The sequence below is a fragment of the Hetaerina americana genome, unplaced genomic scaffold (assembly GCF_022747635.1).
Source record: "Hetaerina americana unplaced genomic scaffold, ioHetAmer1.1.p SCAF_8, whole genome shotgun sequence".
Classification (NCBI taxonomy): domain Eukaryota; kingdom Metazoa; phylum Arthropoda; class Insecta; order Odonata; family Calopterygidae; genus Hetaerina; species Hetaerina americana.
Window position 1 is genome coordinate 3717543 of NW_027287427.1, and position 24232 is coordinate 3741774.

Sequence of the window (24232 nt, forward strand, 5' to 3'; positions counted from 1 at the left end):
GGGCGGTGGAAGAGGACATATATCTTCATCAACTCATCGGTCTTAATTCCAAATTTACGAGCGATGGAAAAACTGGTGGGTGGGAGAATCGGCGGGGAGGGGGCGTGGCACTCGCCCGGAAAGGGACGCGGGGAGATATTATAATAATACAAAGCTACTCCTCACACTTACTTGTTTGGACTCAAAAATTAACTGAAAATGATTATGGAAGTTTTCTCCTGTGCTAATTTATCGAAGGAAAAATGTAGCGGTAGTAGTCGTTTTTATGGGAGGCGACCCACAGCTAAGGTCATTTGCGCCATTAGGGATGGATGGGGAAGGATTAAGGGTGGAGAGAAACCCGGCGTCGGCATTAGCCTAATCTTTACGAAAGGCGCCAAGGGGTCCGCAGGTTATCGTCCCATCCGACGGACGTCGTACTCACTCAAAGTGCCCTCCACAAAGCACCTCAAGTAGGGATCGAGATACCTCTGAAAAATATTCAACAAAGCCCGGATTTGAACCCGAGCCCTCCGGGTGGGAAGCCAGTACGTTAGCCACCGCACCAGCTGGATCCCCCCCAACTCGATCCCCCCCCCTCCTTACAGAGAGAGAGAGAGAGGGAAGGAGAACGAGAGACTCGTAAACAAACCAAGCAGGGCAAGCAATGCACTTTCGTGCTTCGCTCAGATAATTTCAATTGTCGTGAAATATAAACTATGATTCTCGGTCCTACCATTTTCTGCAACAAGGTGTAGTATATAACGCATATTATGTAGTATAACTCACAACTGTGTCCCTTAAACGGTTTGGTCACACTAAAACCTTGCTTTTTTCCACTTTCGTACTTTGCTCAGATCTACTATCTACACAATACCCCGCAAGTCGCCGCAATTGGCGAGGGGTGTTAGGTTACCAGCCATGCATACAAAATCCGAATCGGTTATTTCTATGGATTTATTTCTATATTTGTTTATATTTTTCTATTTATTTTTCTAAAGATTAGTGATCACTAAAATAACTAGCGAGGGTTAATATTTTTGATATGATCCCATTTTCGGAGCCATAAATTTATATATACTGTCATTTAATAGCGCATTAGGCTTGGCGTCTATGAAAGATGAGGTCAGAATGGCGTTATGTCACGTTATGCTTTGGACGCTACCGACAGACTATTTACAAGTTTAATGAAGTGTCAAAGGCTGTTTTCAGACCATAATCTCATTCTCGATGGAGATTTCTGGTGAAGTCTTCCTCTCGTTAGCCATTCAGGTCGAGAGTGCAGATTCTTTGATTGAATAGGTTTCAAAAGGAGGGCACTGTGGGCACTATTCTCCTGACTTTTTGAAATTGACAATCAATGAGGAACCAACACATTTAAAAAATCTTTTTTCCAAATAGCTATTGAAAACAGGAGAACTTTATAAAAGCAAAGAATTATAAATGGACTACGAAATGACAAAAAATGACCTATTGTTCGGAATTAACTAGTCTGCAGAAATATCGGCCGATTACTTTCCACTTCACGATGTGATGTTCATCAAAACAAGTGTTGTAGGTCGCGAAACGGATGACGACGCGCGTGAATATACGAGGACCAGGGACAGAGGCTGCAAGTCACATTACAAGTTCACCATGACCCGTGGGAGGGGTCAATTGATGTGGGCAACTGGAGGGAGAGGGTGGCGTCAGAATAACCTTAAGGTCACTAACGACTTCCGATGCTTCTCACGACCCCCTATACCGATCCGAACCTGACCTTTCCAACCTCTCCCTCGGACACCACCATGAATGCCTGATGTCTCTCGAAAACGCACTCCTCAGCCCGAAGATAGTCCATAGCATTCTAACCACTTGAAGAACCACATCGAAGACACGCGATTACTCCACCCTTTCTCCCACTTCCAAACCCCACGAGATAAAAATTTCTTCACGTTGAAGACATGCCCTTTCACGAAACCCCAAAAAATCAACCATTTCACAATTATTACCGATACACTTACACGTCAAAAGTCCTACCCACCGATAAAGCTTTTAATTCCAAGTCCCGTCCCTTCAAGAATCGAACATTTTCCTCTCATTCATCTTTATCGATCTTATTTTGCCCAAAATTTCATGTACTTCCATCCTATAGTCTTTGAAATCCAAAACAATGTCTTCCCACATCATATATTTAGCTTTAAGAAACCATTGACAAACCCAATGTACGTCGTCGTCCTTTCAGCAGATAAAGGCCCAACGCTCTCGTGACCCTCACCACCACGAACGATATAAACACGACCAAGAGAGAGTTCTCCTCACTCACAGGCGACCCCACTCCTCCACACCATTCTTTCTAAATTATTCTCCATTCTTAAAGACAAGAGCCCTTTCAGAAAAGTGTATTCAGCGAAACAACCATGCAACTATCATCTCGCCTGAACCTAAAACTATTCAGTTCTACATTCTTCCAGAAATTCATAAATCTTATAACCGCGGCCATGCCACCGTTTCGTCCCGCTGAAAGCCTCGACTGATCGTATTTCCACTTTTGTTGAATAACACCTTCAGCCCGTTGTCCAGACCCCGGTGTCACTGACAAAATATAACATTTCCTGGAGAAACTACGTTCTATCTCCCTTCCGCGAAAATGCAGAAACCATTACGGTCTCTACTACTATTTACTAACTCAACACATTAGCCCAGCCTGAAGTTATCTTCTCCCTCCGACCTTTCCTTTCCGAGAGCCTCAAAAAAAAAAAAAAAGAAAAGAGTAACTTTTTCCACAATGACAAAGGACCACGGAAATATATACAACATGATCCGTTTTATCTCTTTTGTTTCCTGCTTGTTGTCCTCGGCTTAGTGGTCCCCACCTCTAGTATTGAGGCCACCGGTGGATTGGTCGGCTTAAAAGTCGGGCAGTGTTGAGATTATCGGAGATGGCACACGACACCGTTCGAGGCGCAGATGGAAGGCAGAGGGGAGGGGAGAGAGAGGAGGGGGGAAGAGTGGAATCTCATTTCGGCGAAGGGCTGCATAAAGTCAGGAAATGTACTTCCTTGGGGAATCGGGGGTTTATTGCGGTGGCCACAGAGAGATAGAGAAGGAACCAATAGTACATCTACACACTTACATGCTACATATCGATCCTAGGGCCAGTCATAACAATAATATCTACATCACCGCTCACCGCTTAATATACAAGGGTAGGCTGATGACAAATGCACACATGCTTGCAGGCCAAAAACTAATTGACCATCAGAAGCACTCCTGCTGACATGTGGAAGTAACATCCCCCTCAAGACTCAAGCGCAGGCTTGAGGTGGTTACATTCATCCAGTGCATTTTGAGAAGCGGAAGTATTGAGACGTGTTCTAGTGCTATATCAACGCGAGTCAAACAGCGTGCTGTTATGGAATTTTTAACTGCTGAAAAAGTGACTCTTACTGAGATTTATCGTCTTTTACAGGTTGTTTATGGTGACGATGCTGTTGATAGGTCTACTGTAAATATATGGGTGGTAAAATTTCGTGGTTGCGATGAGGTGAAGGCAGCTATCAATAACAGCACACTGTATTGACATAGCACTAGAACACGTCTCCATACTTTGCTTCTCATAATACACAGGATGAATGGTACGACCTCAAACCTGCGCATGCGTGCTGAGGGGGAATGTTACTTCCGTATGCCACCAGGAGTGCTTCTGAAGGTCATTTTGTTTGTGGTCTACAAGCATGGGTGCATTAGTTTTCAACCTACCGTCGTAATAATGGTTTCATTTAAAGTAATAATTTGTATTCGAGAGTGGCAATACTGGCGTCCATCTGGAATAAAAATGCCGCGCCAGGGCTAATATAGCCCCAGCGAAAGGCCTCATCTTCGCGAATACGACTCGCGGTGATTTTTCAGGACGTTGTTCTGGAGAACTAAGTACGTCTCGCGTGGCATCAATTAAGGTTTGTAAAATTATAACGTCCTACAATCGTTATGGTGAGAGTCATTGATATAAACCTGGGGCGGGAGATGGTCGCTTATTTGTTGCGGTGACCGACCGACCAGAGGAGTCAAGAAATAATTTCAACCGAAAAAGCTTAATCAGATGCATTTGAGACGGGAGGGAGGAGTAGGGGGGGGGGGTTCGGCAACCCCTGACAATCCCACGTAAGCCAAAGCCTCCAAAGGGAGACTCGAAAACCCCCGAGGCCGTCCTATTTAAAGACGCCAGAAAAATGAATTCGGCTAAATTGCCGTTCGATATGTTTGATTGTAAAATACCCAATTTGAGAAAAAATGGGAATAAGGGGCGAGAGGATTTCGTTAGGGCGCGTGCGTGCGAAAACTCTCCAGCTCCAGCATCCACCAAAGGGGGAGGGGGATCAAGAAGGGTGGAGGGGGGATCAAGAGGGAGGGAGGGGAGGTCAAGAGGGGGAGGGGAGATCAAGAGAGATCGTTCCCGGATCCATTCTCCCGAGTCGTCGCCTTCTCTCGGTGAATCCCACGTCTTCCAAAGCATCGGAGCCGCGAGGACAAAGGCATCAGCGCCCCTTAGGAGGAGAAAGATATCCCCAAAGGGGGGGGGGAGGGAATCGGGGGGGGGTGGCGGATCGAGAGAGAGAATTAAGAGAATGCCCACGAGAAAGCACACACTCGCATGAGCAAAAGGGAGGGGGAGAAGGAAAAGTTTCCTCAACCTCGCAGGCCACACAATATCCAGACACCCCCTGCTGAAAGGATAAATGGGTGCAAAGGGCAAAGGGTGAAAGATATGTGAGAAGTTGGCGGGGTGGGGCGAATATAATTGCCCTGGCCCTCTTGAGTGCGGCGGGAGGGAGGGCGAAAGACGAAGGGAACGGAGAGAAAAAGTTCAGAAAAATGAATGTCAAATCTGCGCACTCACACGAGCACATACGCACACATATGTATACACACACACACACTCAATGCATTTTCTCTTTAACTATACCAGTGGGCATACAGGTGTGTGTGTGTGAATATCCCATATAAACGCCTATGACAACTTTGTTGGCCTTGTTTTGTCGATTGGTTACGACCATATGAGGGGGTGTTCGTGGAGTGCGGCGAAAAATCGAATTCGCGGAAATGAGCTCTTCGAAGGAGAAGCGTTGTTCTGTAGAACTCTGAGTGAAACTCTGTAAATCCTTCACGGATACTTTTAAGTTGATTATCATTGGCTTCTGGTGAGGATGATATGAAACGTATCGCGTGTTATGAAGTGGTTGACCCGGATCAAAAAGGGGCGGTAATCAGGGGAAGACGACGAGCGTTACGGAAGACAAGCTATGCCGACTGATGACCCCCACATCGAGAAAGTGAGCGATTTCTTCCGTGAAAATCAAATTTTGACTATTAGGGATACTTATTTAAGCGTGTGGCATCTCGATTGGCTCGTGATATGAAATCCTGACTGAAAAATTGAGAATGCATCGATTCGCCGCCAAATTCGTGCCTCGCCTGATGAAAGCAGACCAGAAACAACATCGAGTTCTTGCCTGCCAGGAACTGTTTGATATAGCTGAAGAGGATGTAACTTTCTAGTCCAGGATCATAACAGCTGACATTAACAGTCATGGGTTCATGGATATGATATCGAAAAAAAAGTTCAACCTTCACAATGGATGGGGGAAACATCCCCCCCGCCCACAGAAGCTGGACAAGTTCGTTCGAATGTCATGGTGATGTGAACTATTTTATTCGGTACAAATGGGGTTTTGCATTACGAATACCTACCTTAAGACCAGACAGCCACCGCGGAGTGGGTGTAAAAAATGCCCAAGAGAGAGAATCAAACTAAAACGGCCCGAACGTTGGAGGAGCGGTGAGTGATTTCTTCGAAAACGAACGAAAACGCGCCGGATCATTTGTGATACACAACTCGTGAGTTTTGAGCCAGAAACAAGAACGCTGTGCTTCCCCACCCAAGCTACTCACCAGACCTGGCCCCATGCGACTTTTTCCTGTTCCCCATACTAAAACCCTGCTCGAAGGAAAAATATTTGTAACCATTCCAGAGATAGAGGGAAAATTCGACGGAGGAGCTTATGAGAATTCCAGGACTGTTCCAACAAATGGAAATCCCGTTGGGATAAGTGCATGCGGAGGAGGGGAGGAGAATAGTTTGAAAGGGACCCATACCAATAATTAGTCCGCGAAGTATTTTTTTGCAATAAATAAGTTAGAGAAATTATTAAACAGACCTCGTATGTTAGAGTGACATCATTAAAATAAACTGAGGCCAAAGAATTTCGTAAGTTTTACTTTATGTGAATGTTACGTATTGAACTTTCAATAATAATTAGTAAGAACTACCGACATCATAGTTGGAATTCAATTTAGTTGAAAAGTTTATTTATACTTTATCTAAAATATTAACTACGCTCAATATAGTAGTGAACAATTGTAAATTGAGAAACCGGCGCATTATTTCCCTGCCCTAGTGCAATCCCTCCACCCACACGGTTTCCCGCTGACGACGCGGCGGCGAAGGATGAAGAATTCTTCACGAGGGACGAAGGAGGAAGCCAACGTTTCGATGACCCTCCGACCTGTGCTGAAGGAAGGGATTATTTTTGCTCCTGGCTCAGGGTCTTCGACCCATGCCAGATAGGTCGAAGGTTAGGAGCCAGACGACAGGTAGTCCCCGCAGCGTCTGTTCCTCAGTGAGGCGGCTGAAAAGGCGTCTGACCCCAATGGGGCGGCCATTTAAAGTAACCGTGTCACGTTAAAATTAGAACGAAACCACCTTATTTATTTATCCAATGAAGGGCTAAACATAACAATAATTGGTCCAAGCAACTGCCGGACTCAGCACACTGGGGTGGGCAATGCTCCTTTCATTGGAGGCGGCGAGGCTTCCGAAGCCGTCATCACGCGAAATCCTAACACGAAAGCAGCGGCAAAGAAGACACAAGAGATCCAAAATTTTTAGAGAAAGGGAGTTGAATTGAGCAGGAGGCATGATCAACAACGATCTTGGATGCCCCTGCGGTTGAAGGCGTCTGGAAACGCGGTCGGCGGGGAAGGCGCGGGGCGGGCGGAGGTCACTTACCTGAAGGTTCGGAGGACAGTGGTCGAGGAGCTCGAGCATGTGCTTGATGTTCTGGGCGTCCTGAATCACGAAGTTCAGCTCCATATCGAATTCCCCTCCGACGAGCTGCAAAGAGAACAAGAGTGTGAGAGAGAGTGAGTGGAGAACGGAGGGGCAGCGGGGGCGGTCCTTGGCGATGGGCAGCCACGTCCCCAAGGGCGGAAGCGAGGCACTTGACCGGATGCGCTCTTCACAGTGCTGCATTGCAACATTTTCATGACTTTCCGGCGACTCTCATTTCTTTGTGAAACTGAGTCTTATCTTGTTTGATAATTAAAGACCATGTTGTCAATAAAATAATTTTTTCATTTAAATTTCAATAACTTAATAATATGTGTACTATGTAAAAATGATTGTTACAATGTACATGCATTTTTCCACTAATTAATAGGGCTTTAGCAGGTTTTTCACAAACCCCTTTTATTCGAGGTTGTCTTCCTGCGTGGGTTTTAAACAGGTAAGCAATGCCACGCTCTCCCTAGCTTTTCCCACAAACCTCATTCTTTGCTTAGACTTTTCTTATTTTATAGTTCTCTATATTCACTGTCATTTACTTCGAGTATGTGTGTATGTTCAGGTGTATCCTTAATTTATATTATGCATATGTATAACATGACATTGCATATATAACATAACATTGCACATGCATATGTATGTGTATGTGTGTGTATATATATATATATATATATATATATATATATATATATATATATATATATATATATATATACATTCAAACACGAAATCCCGCCAAATGGCGAATAAATACTCATATATAGTATACAGAAACATATATAAGGAAAAGGGATAGGAACACGTATAAAGGACGAACACAATAGAGGTGGGGAAGGCGGAATCGAACGGATCACAAGAGTAAAAATATCTCCTCAACCGGGACACGAACACCGGATCTTTCCATTTGCCGGGCGGATGCTCTTAACCACTTGAGCTATCGAGGATATGTAATTTACCCTGAGATCCGTGGGTCTTATATGTCGCCAAGCGCCCCGATTCTTTTGCCAAGAGATGGCGTCAGGGGGCTGTTTCACCCACCAAAGGAGAAATAGACAATACACAAGAGGAAAGGAGTGTGGTTAGAATTCATACAACATCATACAGGAAAAGAACAGTGCGTTTCGTGGCACGCATAGCCAGAAGAAAGAGATGAGCCACATTGGCCAAATACACATTCAAACACGAAATCCCGCCAAACGGCGAATAAATACTCATATATACAGAAACATATATAAGGAAAAGGGATAGGAACACGTATAAAGGACGAACACAATAGAGGTGGGGAAGGCGGAATCGAACGGATCACAAGAGTAAAAATATCTCCTCAACCGGGACCCGTGTTCGTGTCCCGGTTGAGGAGATATTTTTACTCTTGTGATCCGTTCGATTCCGCCTTCCCCACCTCTATTGTGTTCGTCCTTTATACGTGTTCCTATCCCTTTTCCTTATATATGTTTCTGTATATATATATATATATATATATATATATATATATATATATATATATATATGTGTGTGTGTGTGTGTGTGTATACACACACACATTCAAACACAAAATCCCGCCAAACGACGAATAAATACTCATTTATATTGTCACAGATATAAGGAAAAGGGATAGGAACACACATAATGGACGAACACAATACAGGTGGGGAAGGCGGAATCGAACGGATCACAAGAGTAAAAATAAGGAAAGGAAAAAATATGGAAACCCGCCCGGCAAGTGGAAAGATCCGGTGTTCGACTCCCGGTCAAGGAAATATTTTTACTCTTGTTATCCGTTCGATTCCGCCTTCCCCACCTCTATTGTGTTCGTCCTTTGTGCGTGTTCCTATCCCTTTTCCTTATATCTGTTTCTATATAAATGAGTATATATATATATATATATATATATATATATATATATATATTTATATATTTTCCTTTTCTTTTCGATGTGCAATTCTGTGCATAATATATTTCTGTCTGTGTATATTGTACTTATGTGTATACATTCATGTAGTTATAAATTTTATGCCTACAGGGTTCGTCCGGAAAATAAGTGTACTGATTTTTTCCCGCCGCTCCAGGCGCGCCCAGCACCGCTCTGACGGGCTGCGATTGGAGGGGGGTATGTTGGCAAGCGACGCTGAAAAAGGCAGTCGGCTCTGAGCTGTGGTGTAGTGAGGAGCTCTGTTAACGCGAACCTCCACGCTCGACCCACGTCACGGAACGCGATGCCGAAGTTTTTGGAGCAGCGTTATTCAAATTTCAATTATCATATAAATCAAATTATAAGTATATCAAATTTGCGGTAAAGCTTGGGAAATCGTCTACCGAAACTGTCGGTATGATTAACCAGGCTTACGGGGAGTCAGCCATGTCCAGAAACATAATCTTTCGGTGGCACAAGATGTTCGTTGAGGGCAGAGAAGAGGTCGACGACGAACCACGGCCTGGACGCCCATCAACGACACTCACCGACGAAAATGAGCGAAAAGTTCGCGATGTACTGAACTCTGATCGTCGTCTTAGTGTTCGGATGATAGCAGAGCAGTGTAATGTGCCAAAAACAATAGTGCACGAGATTATTAGGCACCTTATAATATCTTATAATCAGTTTTAATATGAAACCGTTCGCGCGTAATGAAGCCTTTTAGAAGGAAAAACGGTTTTGTCCAAGTCCAAGCGTTTCAACTTTTAATTGGGACCTTAATTATTTTAATATACTACAATCCCACGTGATACAACTCGGGTTAAAAAATTAAGTTCAAAATGATTGAATTTTCAGACATACGAGTAACTCAAAATCAACTCTAAAGAAACATCAACAAACACAATTCTGCCACAAGGGCGCGCCGCGCCCTCAGTCTGTTAACGGCGAAGTTCTGTTCACATATGGTCTGCGCTTCCCTAACCTTGACTTAAATGCCGAGATTCGAACCTTGAAGGTAACTGATTGACCTTTAGTCATCAAACCACAAACCCGGGGTTGTCATTTGAGGTGACAGTCAACGTGTTCTGGAAACCCACACCTCGCATCAAATATAAGTCAAACTCGCCAAAGACTAAATAGAAATTAAGGGGTTTTAGAAATCGGCAACCCTGTAACGATAACATACGAGGTCTGTCCAATAAATACGCAAACTGATGCAATAAAAAATTGATTTTGCAAAATTTAGGCTACATCGAGTTTGTCCCCTTTTCAAAGTACTCTCCCTTCGTTGCACAGACTTGGAAGGGAATTCAGCGCGAGTTGTAGCCGTAGGAGTTGGCGCCAGAAATTTATTTATCTTGGAAAATACATTTCAAAAACCCGCAACGGAAATCAAATTTCGTAGCATCTGATAATTACGCCATTGAATTTCCGTGGGTGAGGAAATAAACGGGATCCCCAATATAACCAATCGGTGTCATATCCATTGCCGGTAAAATTCTGGAACAACTATGTTTCTCAATGTCACCCAAAATGAGCACCCAAAGGTACTCGGGAGCGACGCAGGAAGACGCCGGGTATTCCCGGTTCCTCATTCCTCATTTTCCATTGCCTTTGCGATTTTGATTGATGTTAGGAATGCCATACACCACAAACAGAATGCTTAAAAACTTGCTGAATATAGAGAATTATTAAGTAATCTACCGGTTATGGTAGGGTTTTGGATGGACATATCTACCAAATAAATATTTTGTGATTCCTATCAAAACACAAAATCCATCATCCTACTCTATATCAGGTCCCTCTTCATCTCCGAGTACTTCCTTCCTCCCTTCATCCCGTCCAACATCCCTATCCTGTTCCTTCCCTTTCCTCCTTTGCCTAACATTCTCCCCTCTATTACAGTCTTCAACATCCCACTGCCGAACAATACGCCCTTCATCCATTTCTCCTACCTCCTTTGGACTCCTCTTAACGAACCCCTCTCCTCGACCACAATACAAAGTACTTCCTCTTTTTTCTCGGTCCATTTCACCTTTTCCATTCTTCTTCACAACCACATTTCAAAAGCCTCCAATCTCAGTCTATCCTCCAGCTTCAGTGACCACGTTTCCGCGCCGTACATAGCTACGCTACATGTCAAAACGTTTAAATATAGATATGAAATATTGACGTGGTAATCCAGGGGTAGAGCGTTGGACTACTGACCGGAGGGCGAAGGTTCGATTCACGGGAATGCCTCTCTGGGTACCCTCGGCTCCACGCAATTTGAGTGATTTTCCTGGGACCAGATCTTTCTGAGAAACCATAGGCGGCACAAGGAGAGAAACTGGCCCCCCTTATTACCATGTTAATGCGTGAATTTTACACGCCGTCGGGCTTAATACTGGGTTAACTATACCAAGGCCTATCAAATTGACCGTCGGGTTGATACTTAACTGAGTTTATAATAAACAATATGAGTGAGTGATTCATTCACCATAATATCATCAGCATCCTTTAAAGGTGGAGCCTTTTCGTTGCAAATATTGGTCTCTCTACATTGCCGTTCTGTTCAGTTCATTGTACACGGTTGCTCTCATATTACTTTTTATATTAGCTATAAATTTCTTCTTTGGCCTTTCTCTTCCTTCTTTCCCCTGTTATTTCCCCCTCCATTATATTTTCCAGGAGGTTATTATGACTCAGAAGATGTCCAACAAATTTCATTTTCCTTTTCTCCATCTCTTTTACTATACTAATTTCCTCTTCAATTCCTCTCAATAGTCCTCTGCTGCTTCCCTTGTCCGCTCATCTAGTTCTTCTTACCCTTCTCCAAATCCACATTTCCATTGCTTCCAACCGAGCCCTTTCCTCCTACCAAAATGTTCAAGGGTCACTCCCATATCACAACGTACTCCAAATAAACGTTTCTGCAAAGGATTATCTAATTTTCAATGCCATTCAATTTTTCCTAAAAGATTCTTTTTATTTTCACATGTCTTCTTCGCCAAGGCTATCCTTCTTTTTACTGCAGAGTCGCATTTGTTGTCTCTTGTGATTACACTCCCGAGGTAGCAGATCTCTTCTACTTCGTATATCCTTCATTCTGCAATCATTAAATTTACATCGGGTTCTGCCCCGTTTCCAGAAGCTAACAAAGCTTTGGTTTTCATCCCTTTTATTTGGAGTTTTCATTTTTTCGATGCTGTGGACGGGGTTTTGAGCATTACATTATATCTTTGGCTGATTCACAATATCATTTGCAATTAGGTAACAATATCATCTGAAAACCTAATCCAATGTATCTTCCTTCCATTTATCTTTATGCCATTAGTTTTCACCTCCATTGTCTCTTTATCCTCTTCGATATATAAGTTAAATAGATGTGGCGAAAGTGGACATCCTTGTCTTCCTCCTTTTCCATTCTTCGCTTCATACACACATCGCTTTACTTCTATTCAAGTTCCTTGGTTCTGGTGGAGCTGAAATATTAGCTTCCTGTCTCTGCAGTCTATTCATTTTCCCCTCGTAGTTTCAAACATAATTTTCCAATCTACGGTATCGACGGCATTTCCCAAATTAATGAATGCGAGGAAAACTTTCCTGTTCACTCTCAGCCATCTCTCCAATGCCAGGATAGCGTTCCCACTCGTTCCTTCTTCACCTCTCCGGAAACCACATCGACCTTCTCCAATATATTCCTCCACTCTCTTTTTCATTCTGTTCCCTATCGTACGTAAAACAACCTTGGAAGCATGTGACAGTATAGCAATGGTTCTGTAATTCAAGCATTCAATTGCTTTCCCTGCTTTTGGTGTCATAATAGTTTTTCTATAAACAAAGCCTTCAGGTATCTCCCCATTTTCATAACATTCATGCACTATTTTAAAGAGCCGTTCTTTCATTTTATTTCTAAGGTTTTTTAATGTCTCGGCCGGTACATTATGATCACCCGTCGCTTTTCTGGTATTTAGCTTTTGGAGGGCATGCTCAAATTCCCTCTTAGTGATTGGAGGCCCATTTTCTGTTCCTACTATTTCCTTACTTTAAATATTATTTCCTCTCACAGCCATTATCTTGGCCATGGTGTAGCTCCTCCATGTATTCCTTCCATCGTTCGCACACTTCTTCATTATCTACCAACAACCTTCCCTCTTCGTCATTGATCACTCTTCACCTTAATCTCGGTTGATAATGGAGAGCTTAGATTTTCCGATACGATAGATCTTGTTTTCCTGCTTGGGTTTGTTCTTCTATTTCCTTCAACCATATTTTTGTTCACCTCTCAATTTCTTCTCTACGTTTATCTGTTGTCTTATTCTTTACTCTCCTGCATTCTTCCATATCCTCCTTTACTCTTGGCTCATTTCTCTTCTCAATTAGATTTTAAATTCCCTCTGCTTTCCTAGGCTTCCGTGCTTCAAGTTTCTTCCTACCGAGGGCTTGATCCGCCACTTCTGGTATTCCTTGTTTCATTTCATTCCACTCTACTCTTCTTCCCATTTCTCACCTATTTCATTTGGCTTCTCTTCAAACTTGCTCCTTGTTTGTCCCTCCTTCAGTTTTCCCAGTCGTCCTTTACTCTTTACCACTCTCCTAATTTTCCTGAGTTTTATGTTCCAGTTTGGCCACTTAAAGCTCGGGAAATTTGTGATTTTAATTAATGATCACTGCCGACATCCGGATCTAGGTGAACGTGCCAGGATTTTTTTTAAATTCCTGAAACGCTGTTAAATGATAACGTAATCATTCTGATGCCTTTTCATTTTCGTGCCAATGTATTTCTGATTACCGTGTTGTGTTGATCGCAGAATTCAAGCAGCTGTTCTTCTCTATCATTGATGCTCTTTTCATGTATGACATCAACAATATGGCCGGCGTGCAAATAATACTGCTATAAAAAATGGTCATGATAACCGTCACTATTCCCATTTACCTCAATGCCCCATGAAATTTTCCGTCAAGGAATGTGTGGCCTTTAAGCTAAACTTCTCATTAGCTCAAAGAGAAACGGAATTTTTTCTTTATTCTCTTGAATGACGAACGCAAACAAAATAAATGAGTCCACATGTTTCGTTTTAATTTACGTTATTTCTCACTCGTGCCAGGGAAAAAAAGAAGCATTTTACCCGAACGCAAAGCCTTTCTTCTCCATCACGAGACTTGCCTAATTTGTCTGAATAATCTCTGAAATAATCAACGGAACTAAAGGGCTATCGTACGTCTGTCGACAAAATGGTAACAGACAAAATGTACGTGGGTCATTCAATTAGTTCTGAATAAAGAAATAAAAAAAATAAAATTATTTTTGGCAATTTCCTTCATTTTTTACAGGGGACCAATTCGGATAAAAACGATAGATATTGTAATAATAATTCGAATTTTAATGCCATAAATTTCGCCATCGAAATCTCGCAGGTGCATTTTCTTAACGAGAGGAGAAATTTTTCTTTGCCAAATGAGCACCTGATTTCTTGGCTCAACCAGTGCAATAACAACGCTTAACACACTCCATTTATCTATCACTCGTCCTTTTTGAAAGTAAACGATGCATATGACTTCGCGTGAATCCCACATGACTGTGACCATCACTTCAAGGGCCGATTTCACCGTCTTCGGAACCGGTCCGCCTTTAAGAAACCAACAATTTCGACCGTTCCTTTAACATTGGAGTGTAGCGGTATGCGTATCCATGTTTCGTCCACAGTTATATATCGATAAAGAAACTCGTCCGGATTGCGACGGAAAAGCACCAAACCAGCCTCCGAGTCGACGAAACAATTGCGTTTAAATCTTCACAAAGGAGACACCCCATCTTGACAAGATTTCCTTCAAATCCAATTTTTCGTGGAAATTTGAAAACACTTGTGATATGCCTATTATTTCGCAAACTTTGATCCCTCGATCATTTTGAGACATATCGTGGATTTGGTCAGTCGTTTCGGAGGAATTAACATCCAATAGACGTTTCGAACGAGAGTCATTATTTGCGGACGTACGGCCACGTTTATCATTCATTTACCCGATTGCAAACAGTCGCAAACGCAGGAACAGATGTGTCATCAACTTAATCCAACCCGGTTTCGATCTCTTTTGATGATAAGCCTTTTAATTAGAAGTGTTTAACAACCAACTGAAACACATTTTTTTCATTTTTATAAATAAAAAGGTTGCTATCTCAATTGATTATGCAAATGAAACCACGCGCAGGATATAACTGCAAATTCAACAGCAATCTAGTGGGAGAAGATTATCACTAAAAGCGAATCTTTTCCGATACAACGACAGGCATCTCTTGGATTTTCTTACGAGTTATTGAGCTATTCATGTACTTAATTTATACCGAATAGAAGACATCAGATGAGCGCAAAGAACCTTACAAAAATTTGCCAATCATTAGAAGATTAACGACGCCCGGGCCAAACACATTCCGCCCGCAGTTTTTCTACTCATCACAAGCATTCAGCTGCAATTCGTTCGTACGCCTGAGGGTCACTTCCCTCCGCGGCGGTGGGTCCGGCGTTCTCGCAGCGGGGGGCCTCTCCAAGGCGGAACACGCCTGCTCGGGAGTTGTGGCCAAGGAAATCGAATATGGCGAGGGGAAACTGAACCAAGAATATTAGATCCACCCAAACGGCTTTTTACTCCCTCCAAAACGTTAAGTTCTCACCCGGCGGGGAAGGACTTTCATAAATCCGTCGTTATCTCTCTCTCTCCCCCCGAGTCGGAATGGCATTCATTCCAAATGGAATTTCCTTCCGCCGGGAAGAGCAAAATAGGAAACATTTCCGGGCGGTCTGGAAGATTCCCTCTCAAAATGCTCCGTCGCCGCAGGAGAGAGAGGGGACGCGGTTCCATTCCCGATTTCTGATTCCTAGCTTCCGCCAACCCTCGGTTTGCCACGCCCCCCCCCCCCATCCGACGACGGTGAGCGCCCCCCATCCATCCCTCGCCCCCGCATCTCCGATCGCCAGAGGCAGCACCAATCTCCAGCCCGCTACTGCGGAACTGAGGGAGATGAGGGAGGCGGGGGAATGGAGGAGGGAATGGCGGGAACCGAATGGGGTGTGTGTGTGTATCAACTGAATATTAATTATTCCTGTAAGGGAGGGCGCGACGGGGTGAGGCGCAGGGAGGAAGTAGAAGAATGCATGCGGAGTTGGGATTGGTGGGCGGGGGATTTTAACGGGAAGATGCCGCGTTTATTTCGACCGTTCGATCGAACGAGTGGAGGTGGAGGGGGGATGAGGAGGAAGGGGGGGAGGAGGGAGGAAAGGTAAGATTGGGTGGGGGGGGGAGGATATGAAGAAGAGGATGTGTTTGTTCATCTCCTAGGAGACGAGGAGGGTGGAGGGGAAATGGATCGAGAAAATTAAAAACTCAAAAACATTATTAATAAGCATTTATTAACGGCATAATCTCCTTTACCCGCACCCCAAAAGCGGAGAGCCGTTATATTATTACCAAGATTCATGAATTCCCTCGCGGGGGAAATTAAAAAGGTGAATACCTTTCCTTCCTCGTCGAGAGGGGGCGCATCATGCCATTAAAATACGAATAAATCACGGTGCCTCATCGTGAGAATATATTTATTACTCCACCAGATTATAAACACCATTAATCCGCCGGCTCACAATGACTCCCGCCCTTCGCTTTGAATTAAGATCACGCGCCGGGGACTCGAACTCGGTTCCCTATTGCGGAGATGGCAAGCAAGCGGACGCCGGTGGACGCTTCCCTCGCAACGGCGGCAAAAGAAACACCGCTTTCCGAAACAAACCAAGACCGCGCTCCCGGTGAGCGTGGAAGTTTAAGAGGGAAGGAATCCACCCTGACGGAAGGAGAGGGCGCTTAACGTTCGGATTCCAGAAATTGGAGCGAAAATAAATAGAATCACAGTCGGCCTACTTCATCGCCACACTGATGTTCGTGATCCTTTTGCCATTAGGACGGTGTTTGTTGGTTGTGTCCTCCCTATTTTGGAACACTGTTCACCTGGTTCATCTGGTCGACCACCTCCCCAGCTACTGACACACCTGGTTACTCAACAGACCTCTTAATTTCTTTGTTGACACTTCTCGTTTTAATGCATCCCTTCCCTCAAAAATACAACCCGGGACTTACACCCTGCCATTCCTTGGTATTTCCCATCTCTACCGCCGTCGATTTCTATGTGATATGAAATACTTGCATAGCATCTTCAACGGATCTCCCCATATTAACGAGCTCCCTCCCCTCTTCTCAAAACGTGTTCCCCAACACGTAACTTGAAACCGATGCAGATTCCAAATTTCCCTCTTTCCATTCCCCAAAGTTCCCTATTCCATCGACTCCCCGTTCCCCATTCGATTCCCAAACCATTCATTCAGCATCCTTCCCTGGACCTCTCCCTTCCTCACTCGCCGCTTTCACCTCCTTCCTCCAACGCCACAAAAGCCATTTAGCCCTCTCTGCTTGCATAGTATGCACTCTCCTACCATCTTATAGCTGTCCTTGACTTTTATTTTGTTATTTTATTGGGGCAAATGCTTACTTAGGGGATGATCAGTTTGGGTTTTGGAAGGGGAGAGGTGCGCGTGATGCCATTGCAGTAATGAGATTATTAATCGAGAGGAATATAGAATACAACGAGGAGGTATTTTCTTGTTTCGTAGATTTCGAAAAAGCGTTTGATAGAGTGAATTGGGAAAAACTAATGAGTATATTGCAGAAAATAGGAATAGTTTGGAGGGAAAGGAGGCTAATCCGCAACCTGTAAATGTCTCAGACTGCTCAGGTGCGAGTGGGGAACGGAGAGTCCGGTTGGGCAGTGTTAGGAAGAGGTGTAAGGCAGGGTTGCCCATTACCACCGTTGCTGTTCAACCTGCATGCAAAGGAAATGATTAAAGAGGCATGGGAAGAACTGGAGGTAGGAATGAAATTGGGCGGGGAATTCGTAAAATCAGTTAGGTTTGCTGATGACCAAGCTTTAGTTTGTCAGTCAGCCAAGGGGTTGCAAGCATTGCTGAGTGAATTGGAAATTCAGTGCGACAGGTATGGGATGAGAATCAATATTAAGAAAACAAAGGTTATGCGATTTTCTAGAAAGAAAAAGGCCAAGCTTAACATTAAAATAGGAGGGCAAAAACTAGAGCAGGTAGAGCAGTTTACGTATCTCGGTAGTGTTTTGGACCAACACGGTCAAAGTAGTAGGGACGTAAGGAGAAGAATTGCGCTAGGCAAAGAGGCTTTCACAAGGAGGAGGGAGTTCATGACGGGGACGTTGAGTAAGGATGTTAAGAAAAGACTCGTAAAAACTTTGATGTGGAGCGTAGCTATGTACGGCGCGGAAACGTGGTAATTGAAGCAGGAGGATAGACGTAGACTGGAGGCTTTTGAAATGTGGGTGTGGAGAAAAATGGAGAAGGTGAAATGGACAGAGAAGAAAACAAACGAGGAAGTAAGTACTTGGTATGTTGGGCGAAGAGAGTGGTTTGTTGGGAGCAATCCTATGGAGGCAGGAAAAGTGGCTGAAGGGGGTATTGACCGGCAGCGGGATGTTGAAGACTGTGATAGAGGGGAGAATGTTAGGCAAACGAGGAAAGGGAAGAAACAGGATAGGGATTTTGGACGGGATGAAGGGAAGAAGGAAGTACTCAGAGATGAAGAGGGACCTGATGTAAAGTATGTTGCTGGATTGTGTTTTGTTAGGGGTAGTGGTGCCTATCCAAGACCTACCTTAACAGGTAGATTACTTAAAAATATGTTATTCAATCATATTCATTTGAGTCTTCAGCTCATTCAAAATCATCGCCATGTTTTGTGTGAATGAAAATTTTATTGTATATGAGCCCGTTTTCCTAGTTGTTTCCCAAAACAGTATATCCGATTCAATTGAAACAAAATAATCAAGAAAATATTTACCCATACAAAATTATTTTATTTTTATCTCTAATAACACAACTCAACCTGCGACAAAGCTTATGAAAACATTACTCGATGAACATCAATGCTTGGTATTTTATATCGAAAAAACGCTTACCGTGTTATATTGAAAACTCCATGCAAGAATGTTGCCCTTGGTTTTATATGGCATACGTTAGTTTCCCATTAATTTTATACCAATACATCAGTAATCACATGGGCTTCGACAGGTACCTAAGGTAATTGCGCCCATGATATCACATTATACAAGAAACCTCTTTTTCATTTTCAACAAGATTGTATTTCAGTGTTTTCTTGAATATCTTTGCTGATGATTTAAAATAATTGATGACAGCAAATTAGTTAGAGCAATAGATTTTACACTCCACAATGGTGAACCAAATAATAATTACCTAAAAAATCACATATCGAAACACGCAAAAAGCGCTAAAAAATTCTTTGTTACCTCATTTGATAAGGAAAAAGGTATTATATCTATTTAAAATGGCAAAAACATGAAAGGGTGATGATTAGAGTAGCTCTGGCTAATGGCAACCAACAATTGCGTACACACGAATAATTACCGATCATATCATTTGCAGGAACGCAATGTTTCACCAACTCTTCATTACTCACGATATTTCAAAGTGTTTAATTTCATCCCGCAAGTATGTCCTTTCGAGGATTTATTCCCAACTTGAACGTTTTCTTTCATGCTCTACTTCTCCAATTTTGTCCAAACGACGAATACGAATAAAAGAAAAGTATACACACAATAGAAAGTTAAATGCCGCATGTAACATAGGTATCGCTAAAAAACATTAACAATTACATCGCATTGATAAAAAAGAAAAGCGTAGCTCCTAAGAGATACTTTTTTGGAGAAACAATATTGCTAATTCCACTTTACCTGTTTTTACTCGACCATTCTGGTTATCTTTAATGCCAAATAATTGCGTTTAACGCACTGCTAGGCTCAAATTTAATGATTTTAATACGATTTCATTTTTTTATTTACGGACGCCGTGAGCGTTTACAGCCCTCTTTTAATCCCGGATGGGCTCTTGGTGACCGCGGCGGAGGCTGAGATTTTCGGCTGGATTCGATCGATGAACTCCTCAGATTGATTGATTGAATCAATTTCCCCGAGCGCTGAAAAAATTCTGGACGGCTAAGAGGAAGCTATTAAGTAACCCAGATAGGAGCTTTGATTTTAACAGAACGGGCTCGGAAAAAGAAGCCCAATTTCAATGAGTAAATGTGTGGAAAAGGAGAAATTATTTTTGAGGAAACATAATTATCGACAACATATGCTTAAAATACGTACATGATTGAATATAGCATCAATGTCCAGGAGAAGAGGCCATCAGTGTCGCAATTTGGAGAAGATCCATTCCTATTTCCATTTTCTCCATCAGTTGTGATTCTATTTTTTAGAGAAAATAAATTTTCTAAAGGGTTGGGAACTTGGAGAAAAATGATAATTAACAATTTTGATTTACACTGTGGAAGTCACAATTGTTAATTATCATTTGCAATGTGTAAATCACAAATGTTAACTATCATCTCTCCCCAATATGGAAATTTTCGGAATTTATGGAAGTTAAGCCTGAAACTATACGGTTCGCGGCTGGATTATATGTACTGCGGGATGATAGTTCAAAGTTTCCATATACCTAAAGGTTGTTATACAAGTTAGGGATAATGCCTTTCAAATTCCTGAATAATTTAGTAGTGGTAACAAATAGCCTTGCAGCGCGCAGTCAACGGATATAAGCAGCCGGCTGAAACATGAAGGCTCCCTGGATGGATTCGCGACACTCCTCATGACCCCAAAAAGCGAATTATCGCCTCACATCAGGGGGAAGATGCGCTGCATTGCGACCGAAGGGGCCATCTCCTCAAAGTGAAGTCCTTCGGCATAAGGGCCATCATCTCTGTTAATCCAAATAATCAATGCCTTGCCATTTCGAAGCGGACTACAGGGGGCGTGAGGTGGACCAGTTCACACTGAGGAGCAATAATTTGGATAGGCATTAAATCGCGCCAAGACCAATCGTTTGGTGCACACTGAATCTTTTGGCCAACGAATCGACGATGTAGCTCAAGGGTGGTTGGAGTATCGAGGATCGAAGTGGGTACAGTTAGCGGGATTGGAGGAATGAGCGGCAAACGCGTGAGGCGAGGAATTAGGGCACCGATATTAGGGCTACACTTCAGCTTCGAGATACCAATGAGTCGTAAAAGCGTTTTATTACAGAAGTGGGGGGGGTTAATACTGGGCGGTCGGAAGCCCCCCAAAAGTGCCCTCGAAATCCTCAAATGTGGCCGAGATCCTTAGCATCGCCCTACAATACCTCAAAATAAACCCTTAGCGCAGGTGGGTGGAAGGACACAATGCACGGCGAGGGACTGCAGAACACTCCCCAGTTCCTGCAACTTCCTCAGGAACTTGAAGTCGGCGTGAGATATGGCCAGTGATATCTCATAGTTCGGGTATTAATTACTCGCGAGGGAGCGGTCGTTTCGCGTATAAGCCGCGACACGTCGGGGATGGCGAAATGACGGCAGCACTCCCGCCCTTCGCCCTACCGGACTGCGGGGTACGTCGGCGAATTACGCCCCTCACGGACTTTTTATCGGCTTATTCATTTTGGTAGCCGGGACGCAAAGGAGAAGGCGGCGCTGATCTCGAGTAAAAACTGCGGATCGACAGTTTGAGTTTACTCATCGCCGACTCTTCCTTCGTTTCCCACAAAACCTGCCACAAGAAATACGATAACGAATACATTTCTTTAACTCTCAGAAAACAGAATTAATCTCCACTCGAAACACCACACACACTCCAACAAATCGAAAGACTCCGCAGGGGAAAAAGTACGCAAGAACAATTCATATCGTAAAAAAAATCTCTTCTTGATTCATTGAATTTCGAGATATATCGTATTCAATGGTAGACTATATGAAATCTGTGGGTCGCGGTAGTCCAGGGATAGAGCGTTACTACGCGGTAGACTACTGACCGGAGGGTCCCGGGTTCGAGTCCCGGGTAAACCTCTCTGGACATCTGCAGCTCCAACAGCTATGAGATTTTTCGGGTACCAGATCTTCATGGGCAACCATAACCGGCACAGGGAAAGGATCTGGCCCCCCTACCCTGATGTGTAAATTTCACACGCCGTCGGGTTTAGTACTGGGTGAACTCTACCGTCACTTACTAAACCAACCTCCGGGTTGATCACTGTGTTTTTGGTTTTTTAATGCATAAAATCTAAAGCACAGGTGTTTGAGATTTAAAATTTTGAAAAAGGTGATAAGAAAAACCTGAGGGTGTATAACCGCAATACAATACATTAGATATAACGAAATGAAGAGGTCAAGTTGATAGCTGGAGGTAGAGCCCGACCTATAACTAAGGTGCGTAGAAGTCAGCGAAGGGGATTGAGATGTTGCGGTGGCAATCGTACTGGCTTCCCACCCTGAGGGCCCGGATTCAAATCCCGGCTGTGTGGGTATCTCGACCCCTACTTGAGATGCTTTGTGGGGGCAATTTGAGTGAGTACGCCGTCCGTCGGATGGGACGTTAAGCTGCGGACCCCTGGCGCCTTCGTAAAGAGTAGGCTAATGCCGACGCCGGGTTTCTCTCCAGCCTTCCTACTTTCCTGTCCATCCCTAATGGCGCAAATGACCTCAGCTGTCGGCCGTATCCCCTAAATACCACTACCACAAGTCAGCGAATCCACAAGGTGGGGGGAGGGGGGAAGATCCTTTCAATGTGCCGGTTAAGATATCCCAGGAAGATCTGGCATCCGAAAGATCCCACAGCTCAGGTGAAGCCAAGGGTTCCAAGGAGCATGCTCTGGAATCGAACGCGATCTATCTGGTCAGCAGCCCAGCTCACTTCTCGATTGACTACCACGTCCCCCACATGATCTAAACGGCAGAGACGACTCAAAAGAACGAGTACACGGAGTAAAATACGTGTAGCATGACATCACTCAAATGTTTCTTATTTCACTCCGAGAAGATGAGGCTAATGTACGCATTCGCACATACCGTCTTCCTATCTCGTAATAAAGTAGTAAAGTAATAGTAAAGTAATACCCGTTCATCTCATCAACTTTATGAATAAACTTTCTAAGGGGCGGGGTCATCAATTGATTCCGTAAATATACAAGAGGGGTCTAATTATTTTGGACATGTGCTATATGTTGCGCCACAACGGTCCTATGAACTGCTGCGGAACTCCACTTAATACTGATAAGGATACGTTCGTTGCGCTATTACATTATGATTTGAGCTACGCAAAAATTAAACTAGGACGTCAACCATTTACGATGGTTATTAACGACCGTTTGTCACGTGCCGTTTCATCAGTTTAGCAAATGCCAAGTTGATTGGTTCTCTAATATGCCTTGAAGTATAACTACAATGTATTTGGCATTCATATAAGCGAGACAACAATCCATTGTTTTTTAATAAAACGAAGTGGTTTGAGCAGAATCTCTTTCGCTTTTGTTTAACGTTCCCTTTGATTTCGAATGTGTTTCTTTCAAACTCCTTTTTTTAAAATTTGCCTTGTAAACACGTAGCATTTGAAATGTAACCTCGGTGACACACTCTGTTCCAAATACAGAAATATGGAAAACATTAAAAATTGACGCCATAGTAACAAGGAATGTATGGACACTACATCAAGTTATGGGCGGGGGATCGACCAAATATTGATGCCATAACAACAGGACACGGAACCAATGAAGAAGTCTCGACGGCGTGAATTCTCATCTTGCCCGCCCTGCGACACAAACTTGCCCATACACTGCCATGCCATCATTCCTTTGTTGGCAGATGCTCCTTGAATCGCTCAATGCCGATACGGACGTGGACATCGAACGACGACCTTTGAAGGTGGACCGAAGGCTTTCGCACCTTTCTTTTGATGACCCTACGGTCGCACGCTGGCATCCGGAGGAGTTCACGAGAGGGCCACGGGGGATGAGGAACAACGGCGATGCAAGTGCTTTTGGGTCAAATGTGGTTTCCGCTTCAATCCTATTCCGTCTTTGTGTCTCAGTCAAAAATACGAGTTCCGTTGGGGTGCTCCCTAAGCGTAAGATTCTGCTCAAAAGAAAAGAGTCTATGCCATTCCTATAATTAGGAATGCAAGAATCTCACGGCTTTTTCGCGCTTTAGTTTTGCTTTTACGATAATCTGAATCCTCCGCAATTTTCTTCTTACTTGTGTCCATGCCCGTAAACAACTTTCAAAGGTTGTCCCCCTTGCGGCGACGCGATGGTTTCCGTTCCATCTCTGTTCCGTGTTCTGCCCATTTCCAGGTTAGGACTATATAG

At 43.6% G+C, this 24232-nt stretch overlaps 1 protein-coding gene across 8 annotated transcripts in view; it reads right to left on the reverse strand.

Annotated features, from left to right (window-relative positions):
• The window catches only part of rg (A kinase anchor protein rugose), a 1244182-nt gene that overhangs the window by 820543 nt on the left and 399407 nt on the right, over nt 1–24232 (reverse strand). For all 8 annotated transcript variants that reach the window (XM_071597013.1, XM_071597010.1, XM_071597012.1 and 5 more), the window contains exon 2: nt 7028–7132. In XM_071597013.1, the coding sequence (XP_071453114.1) occupies nt 7028–7132 (105 nt within the window). The remainder of the gene's footprint in view (nt 1–7027; nt 7133–24232) is intronic.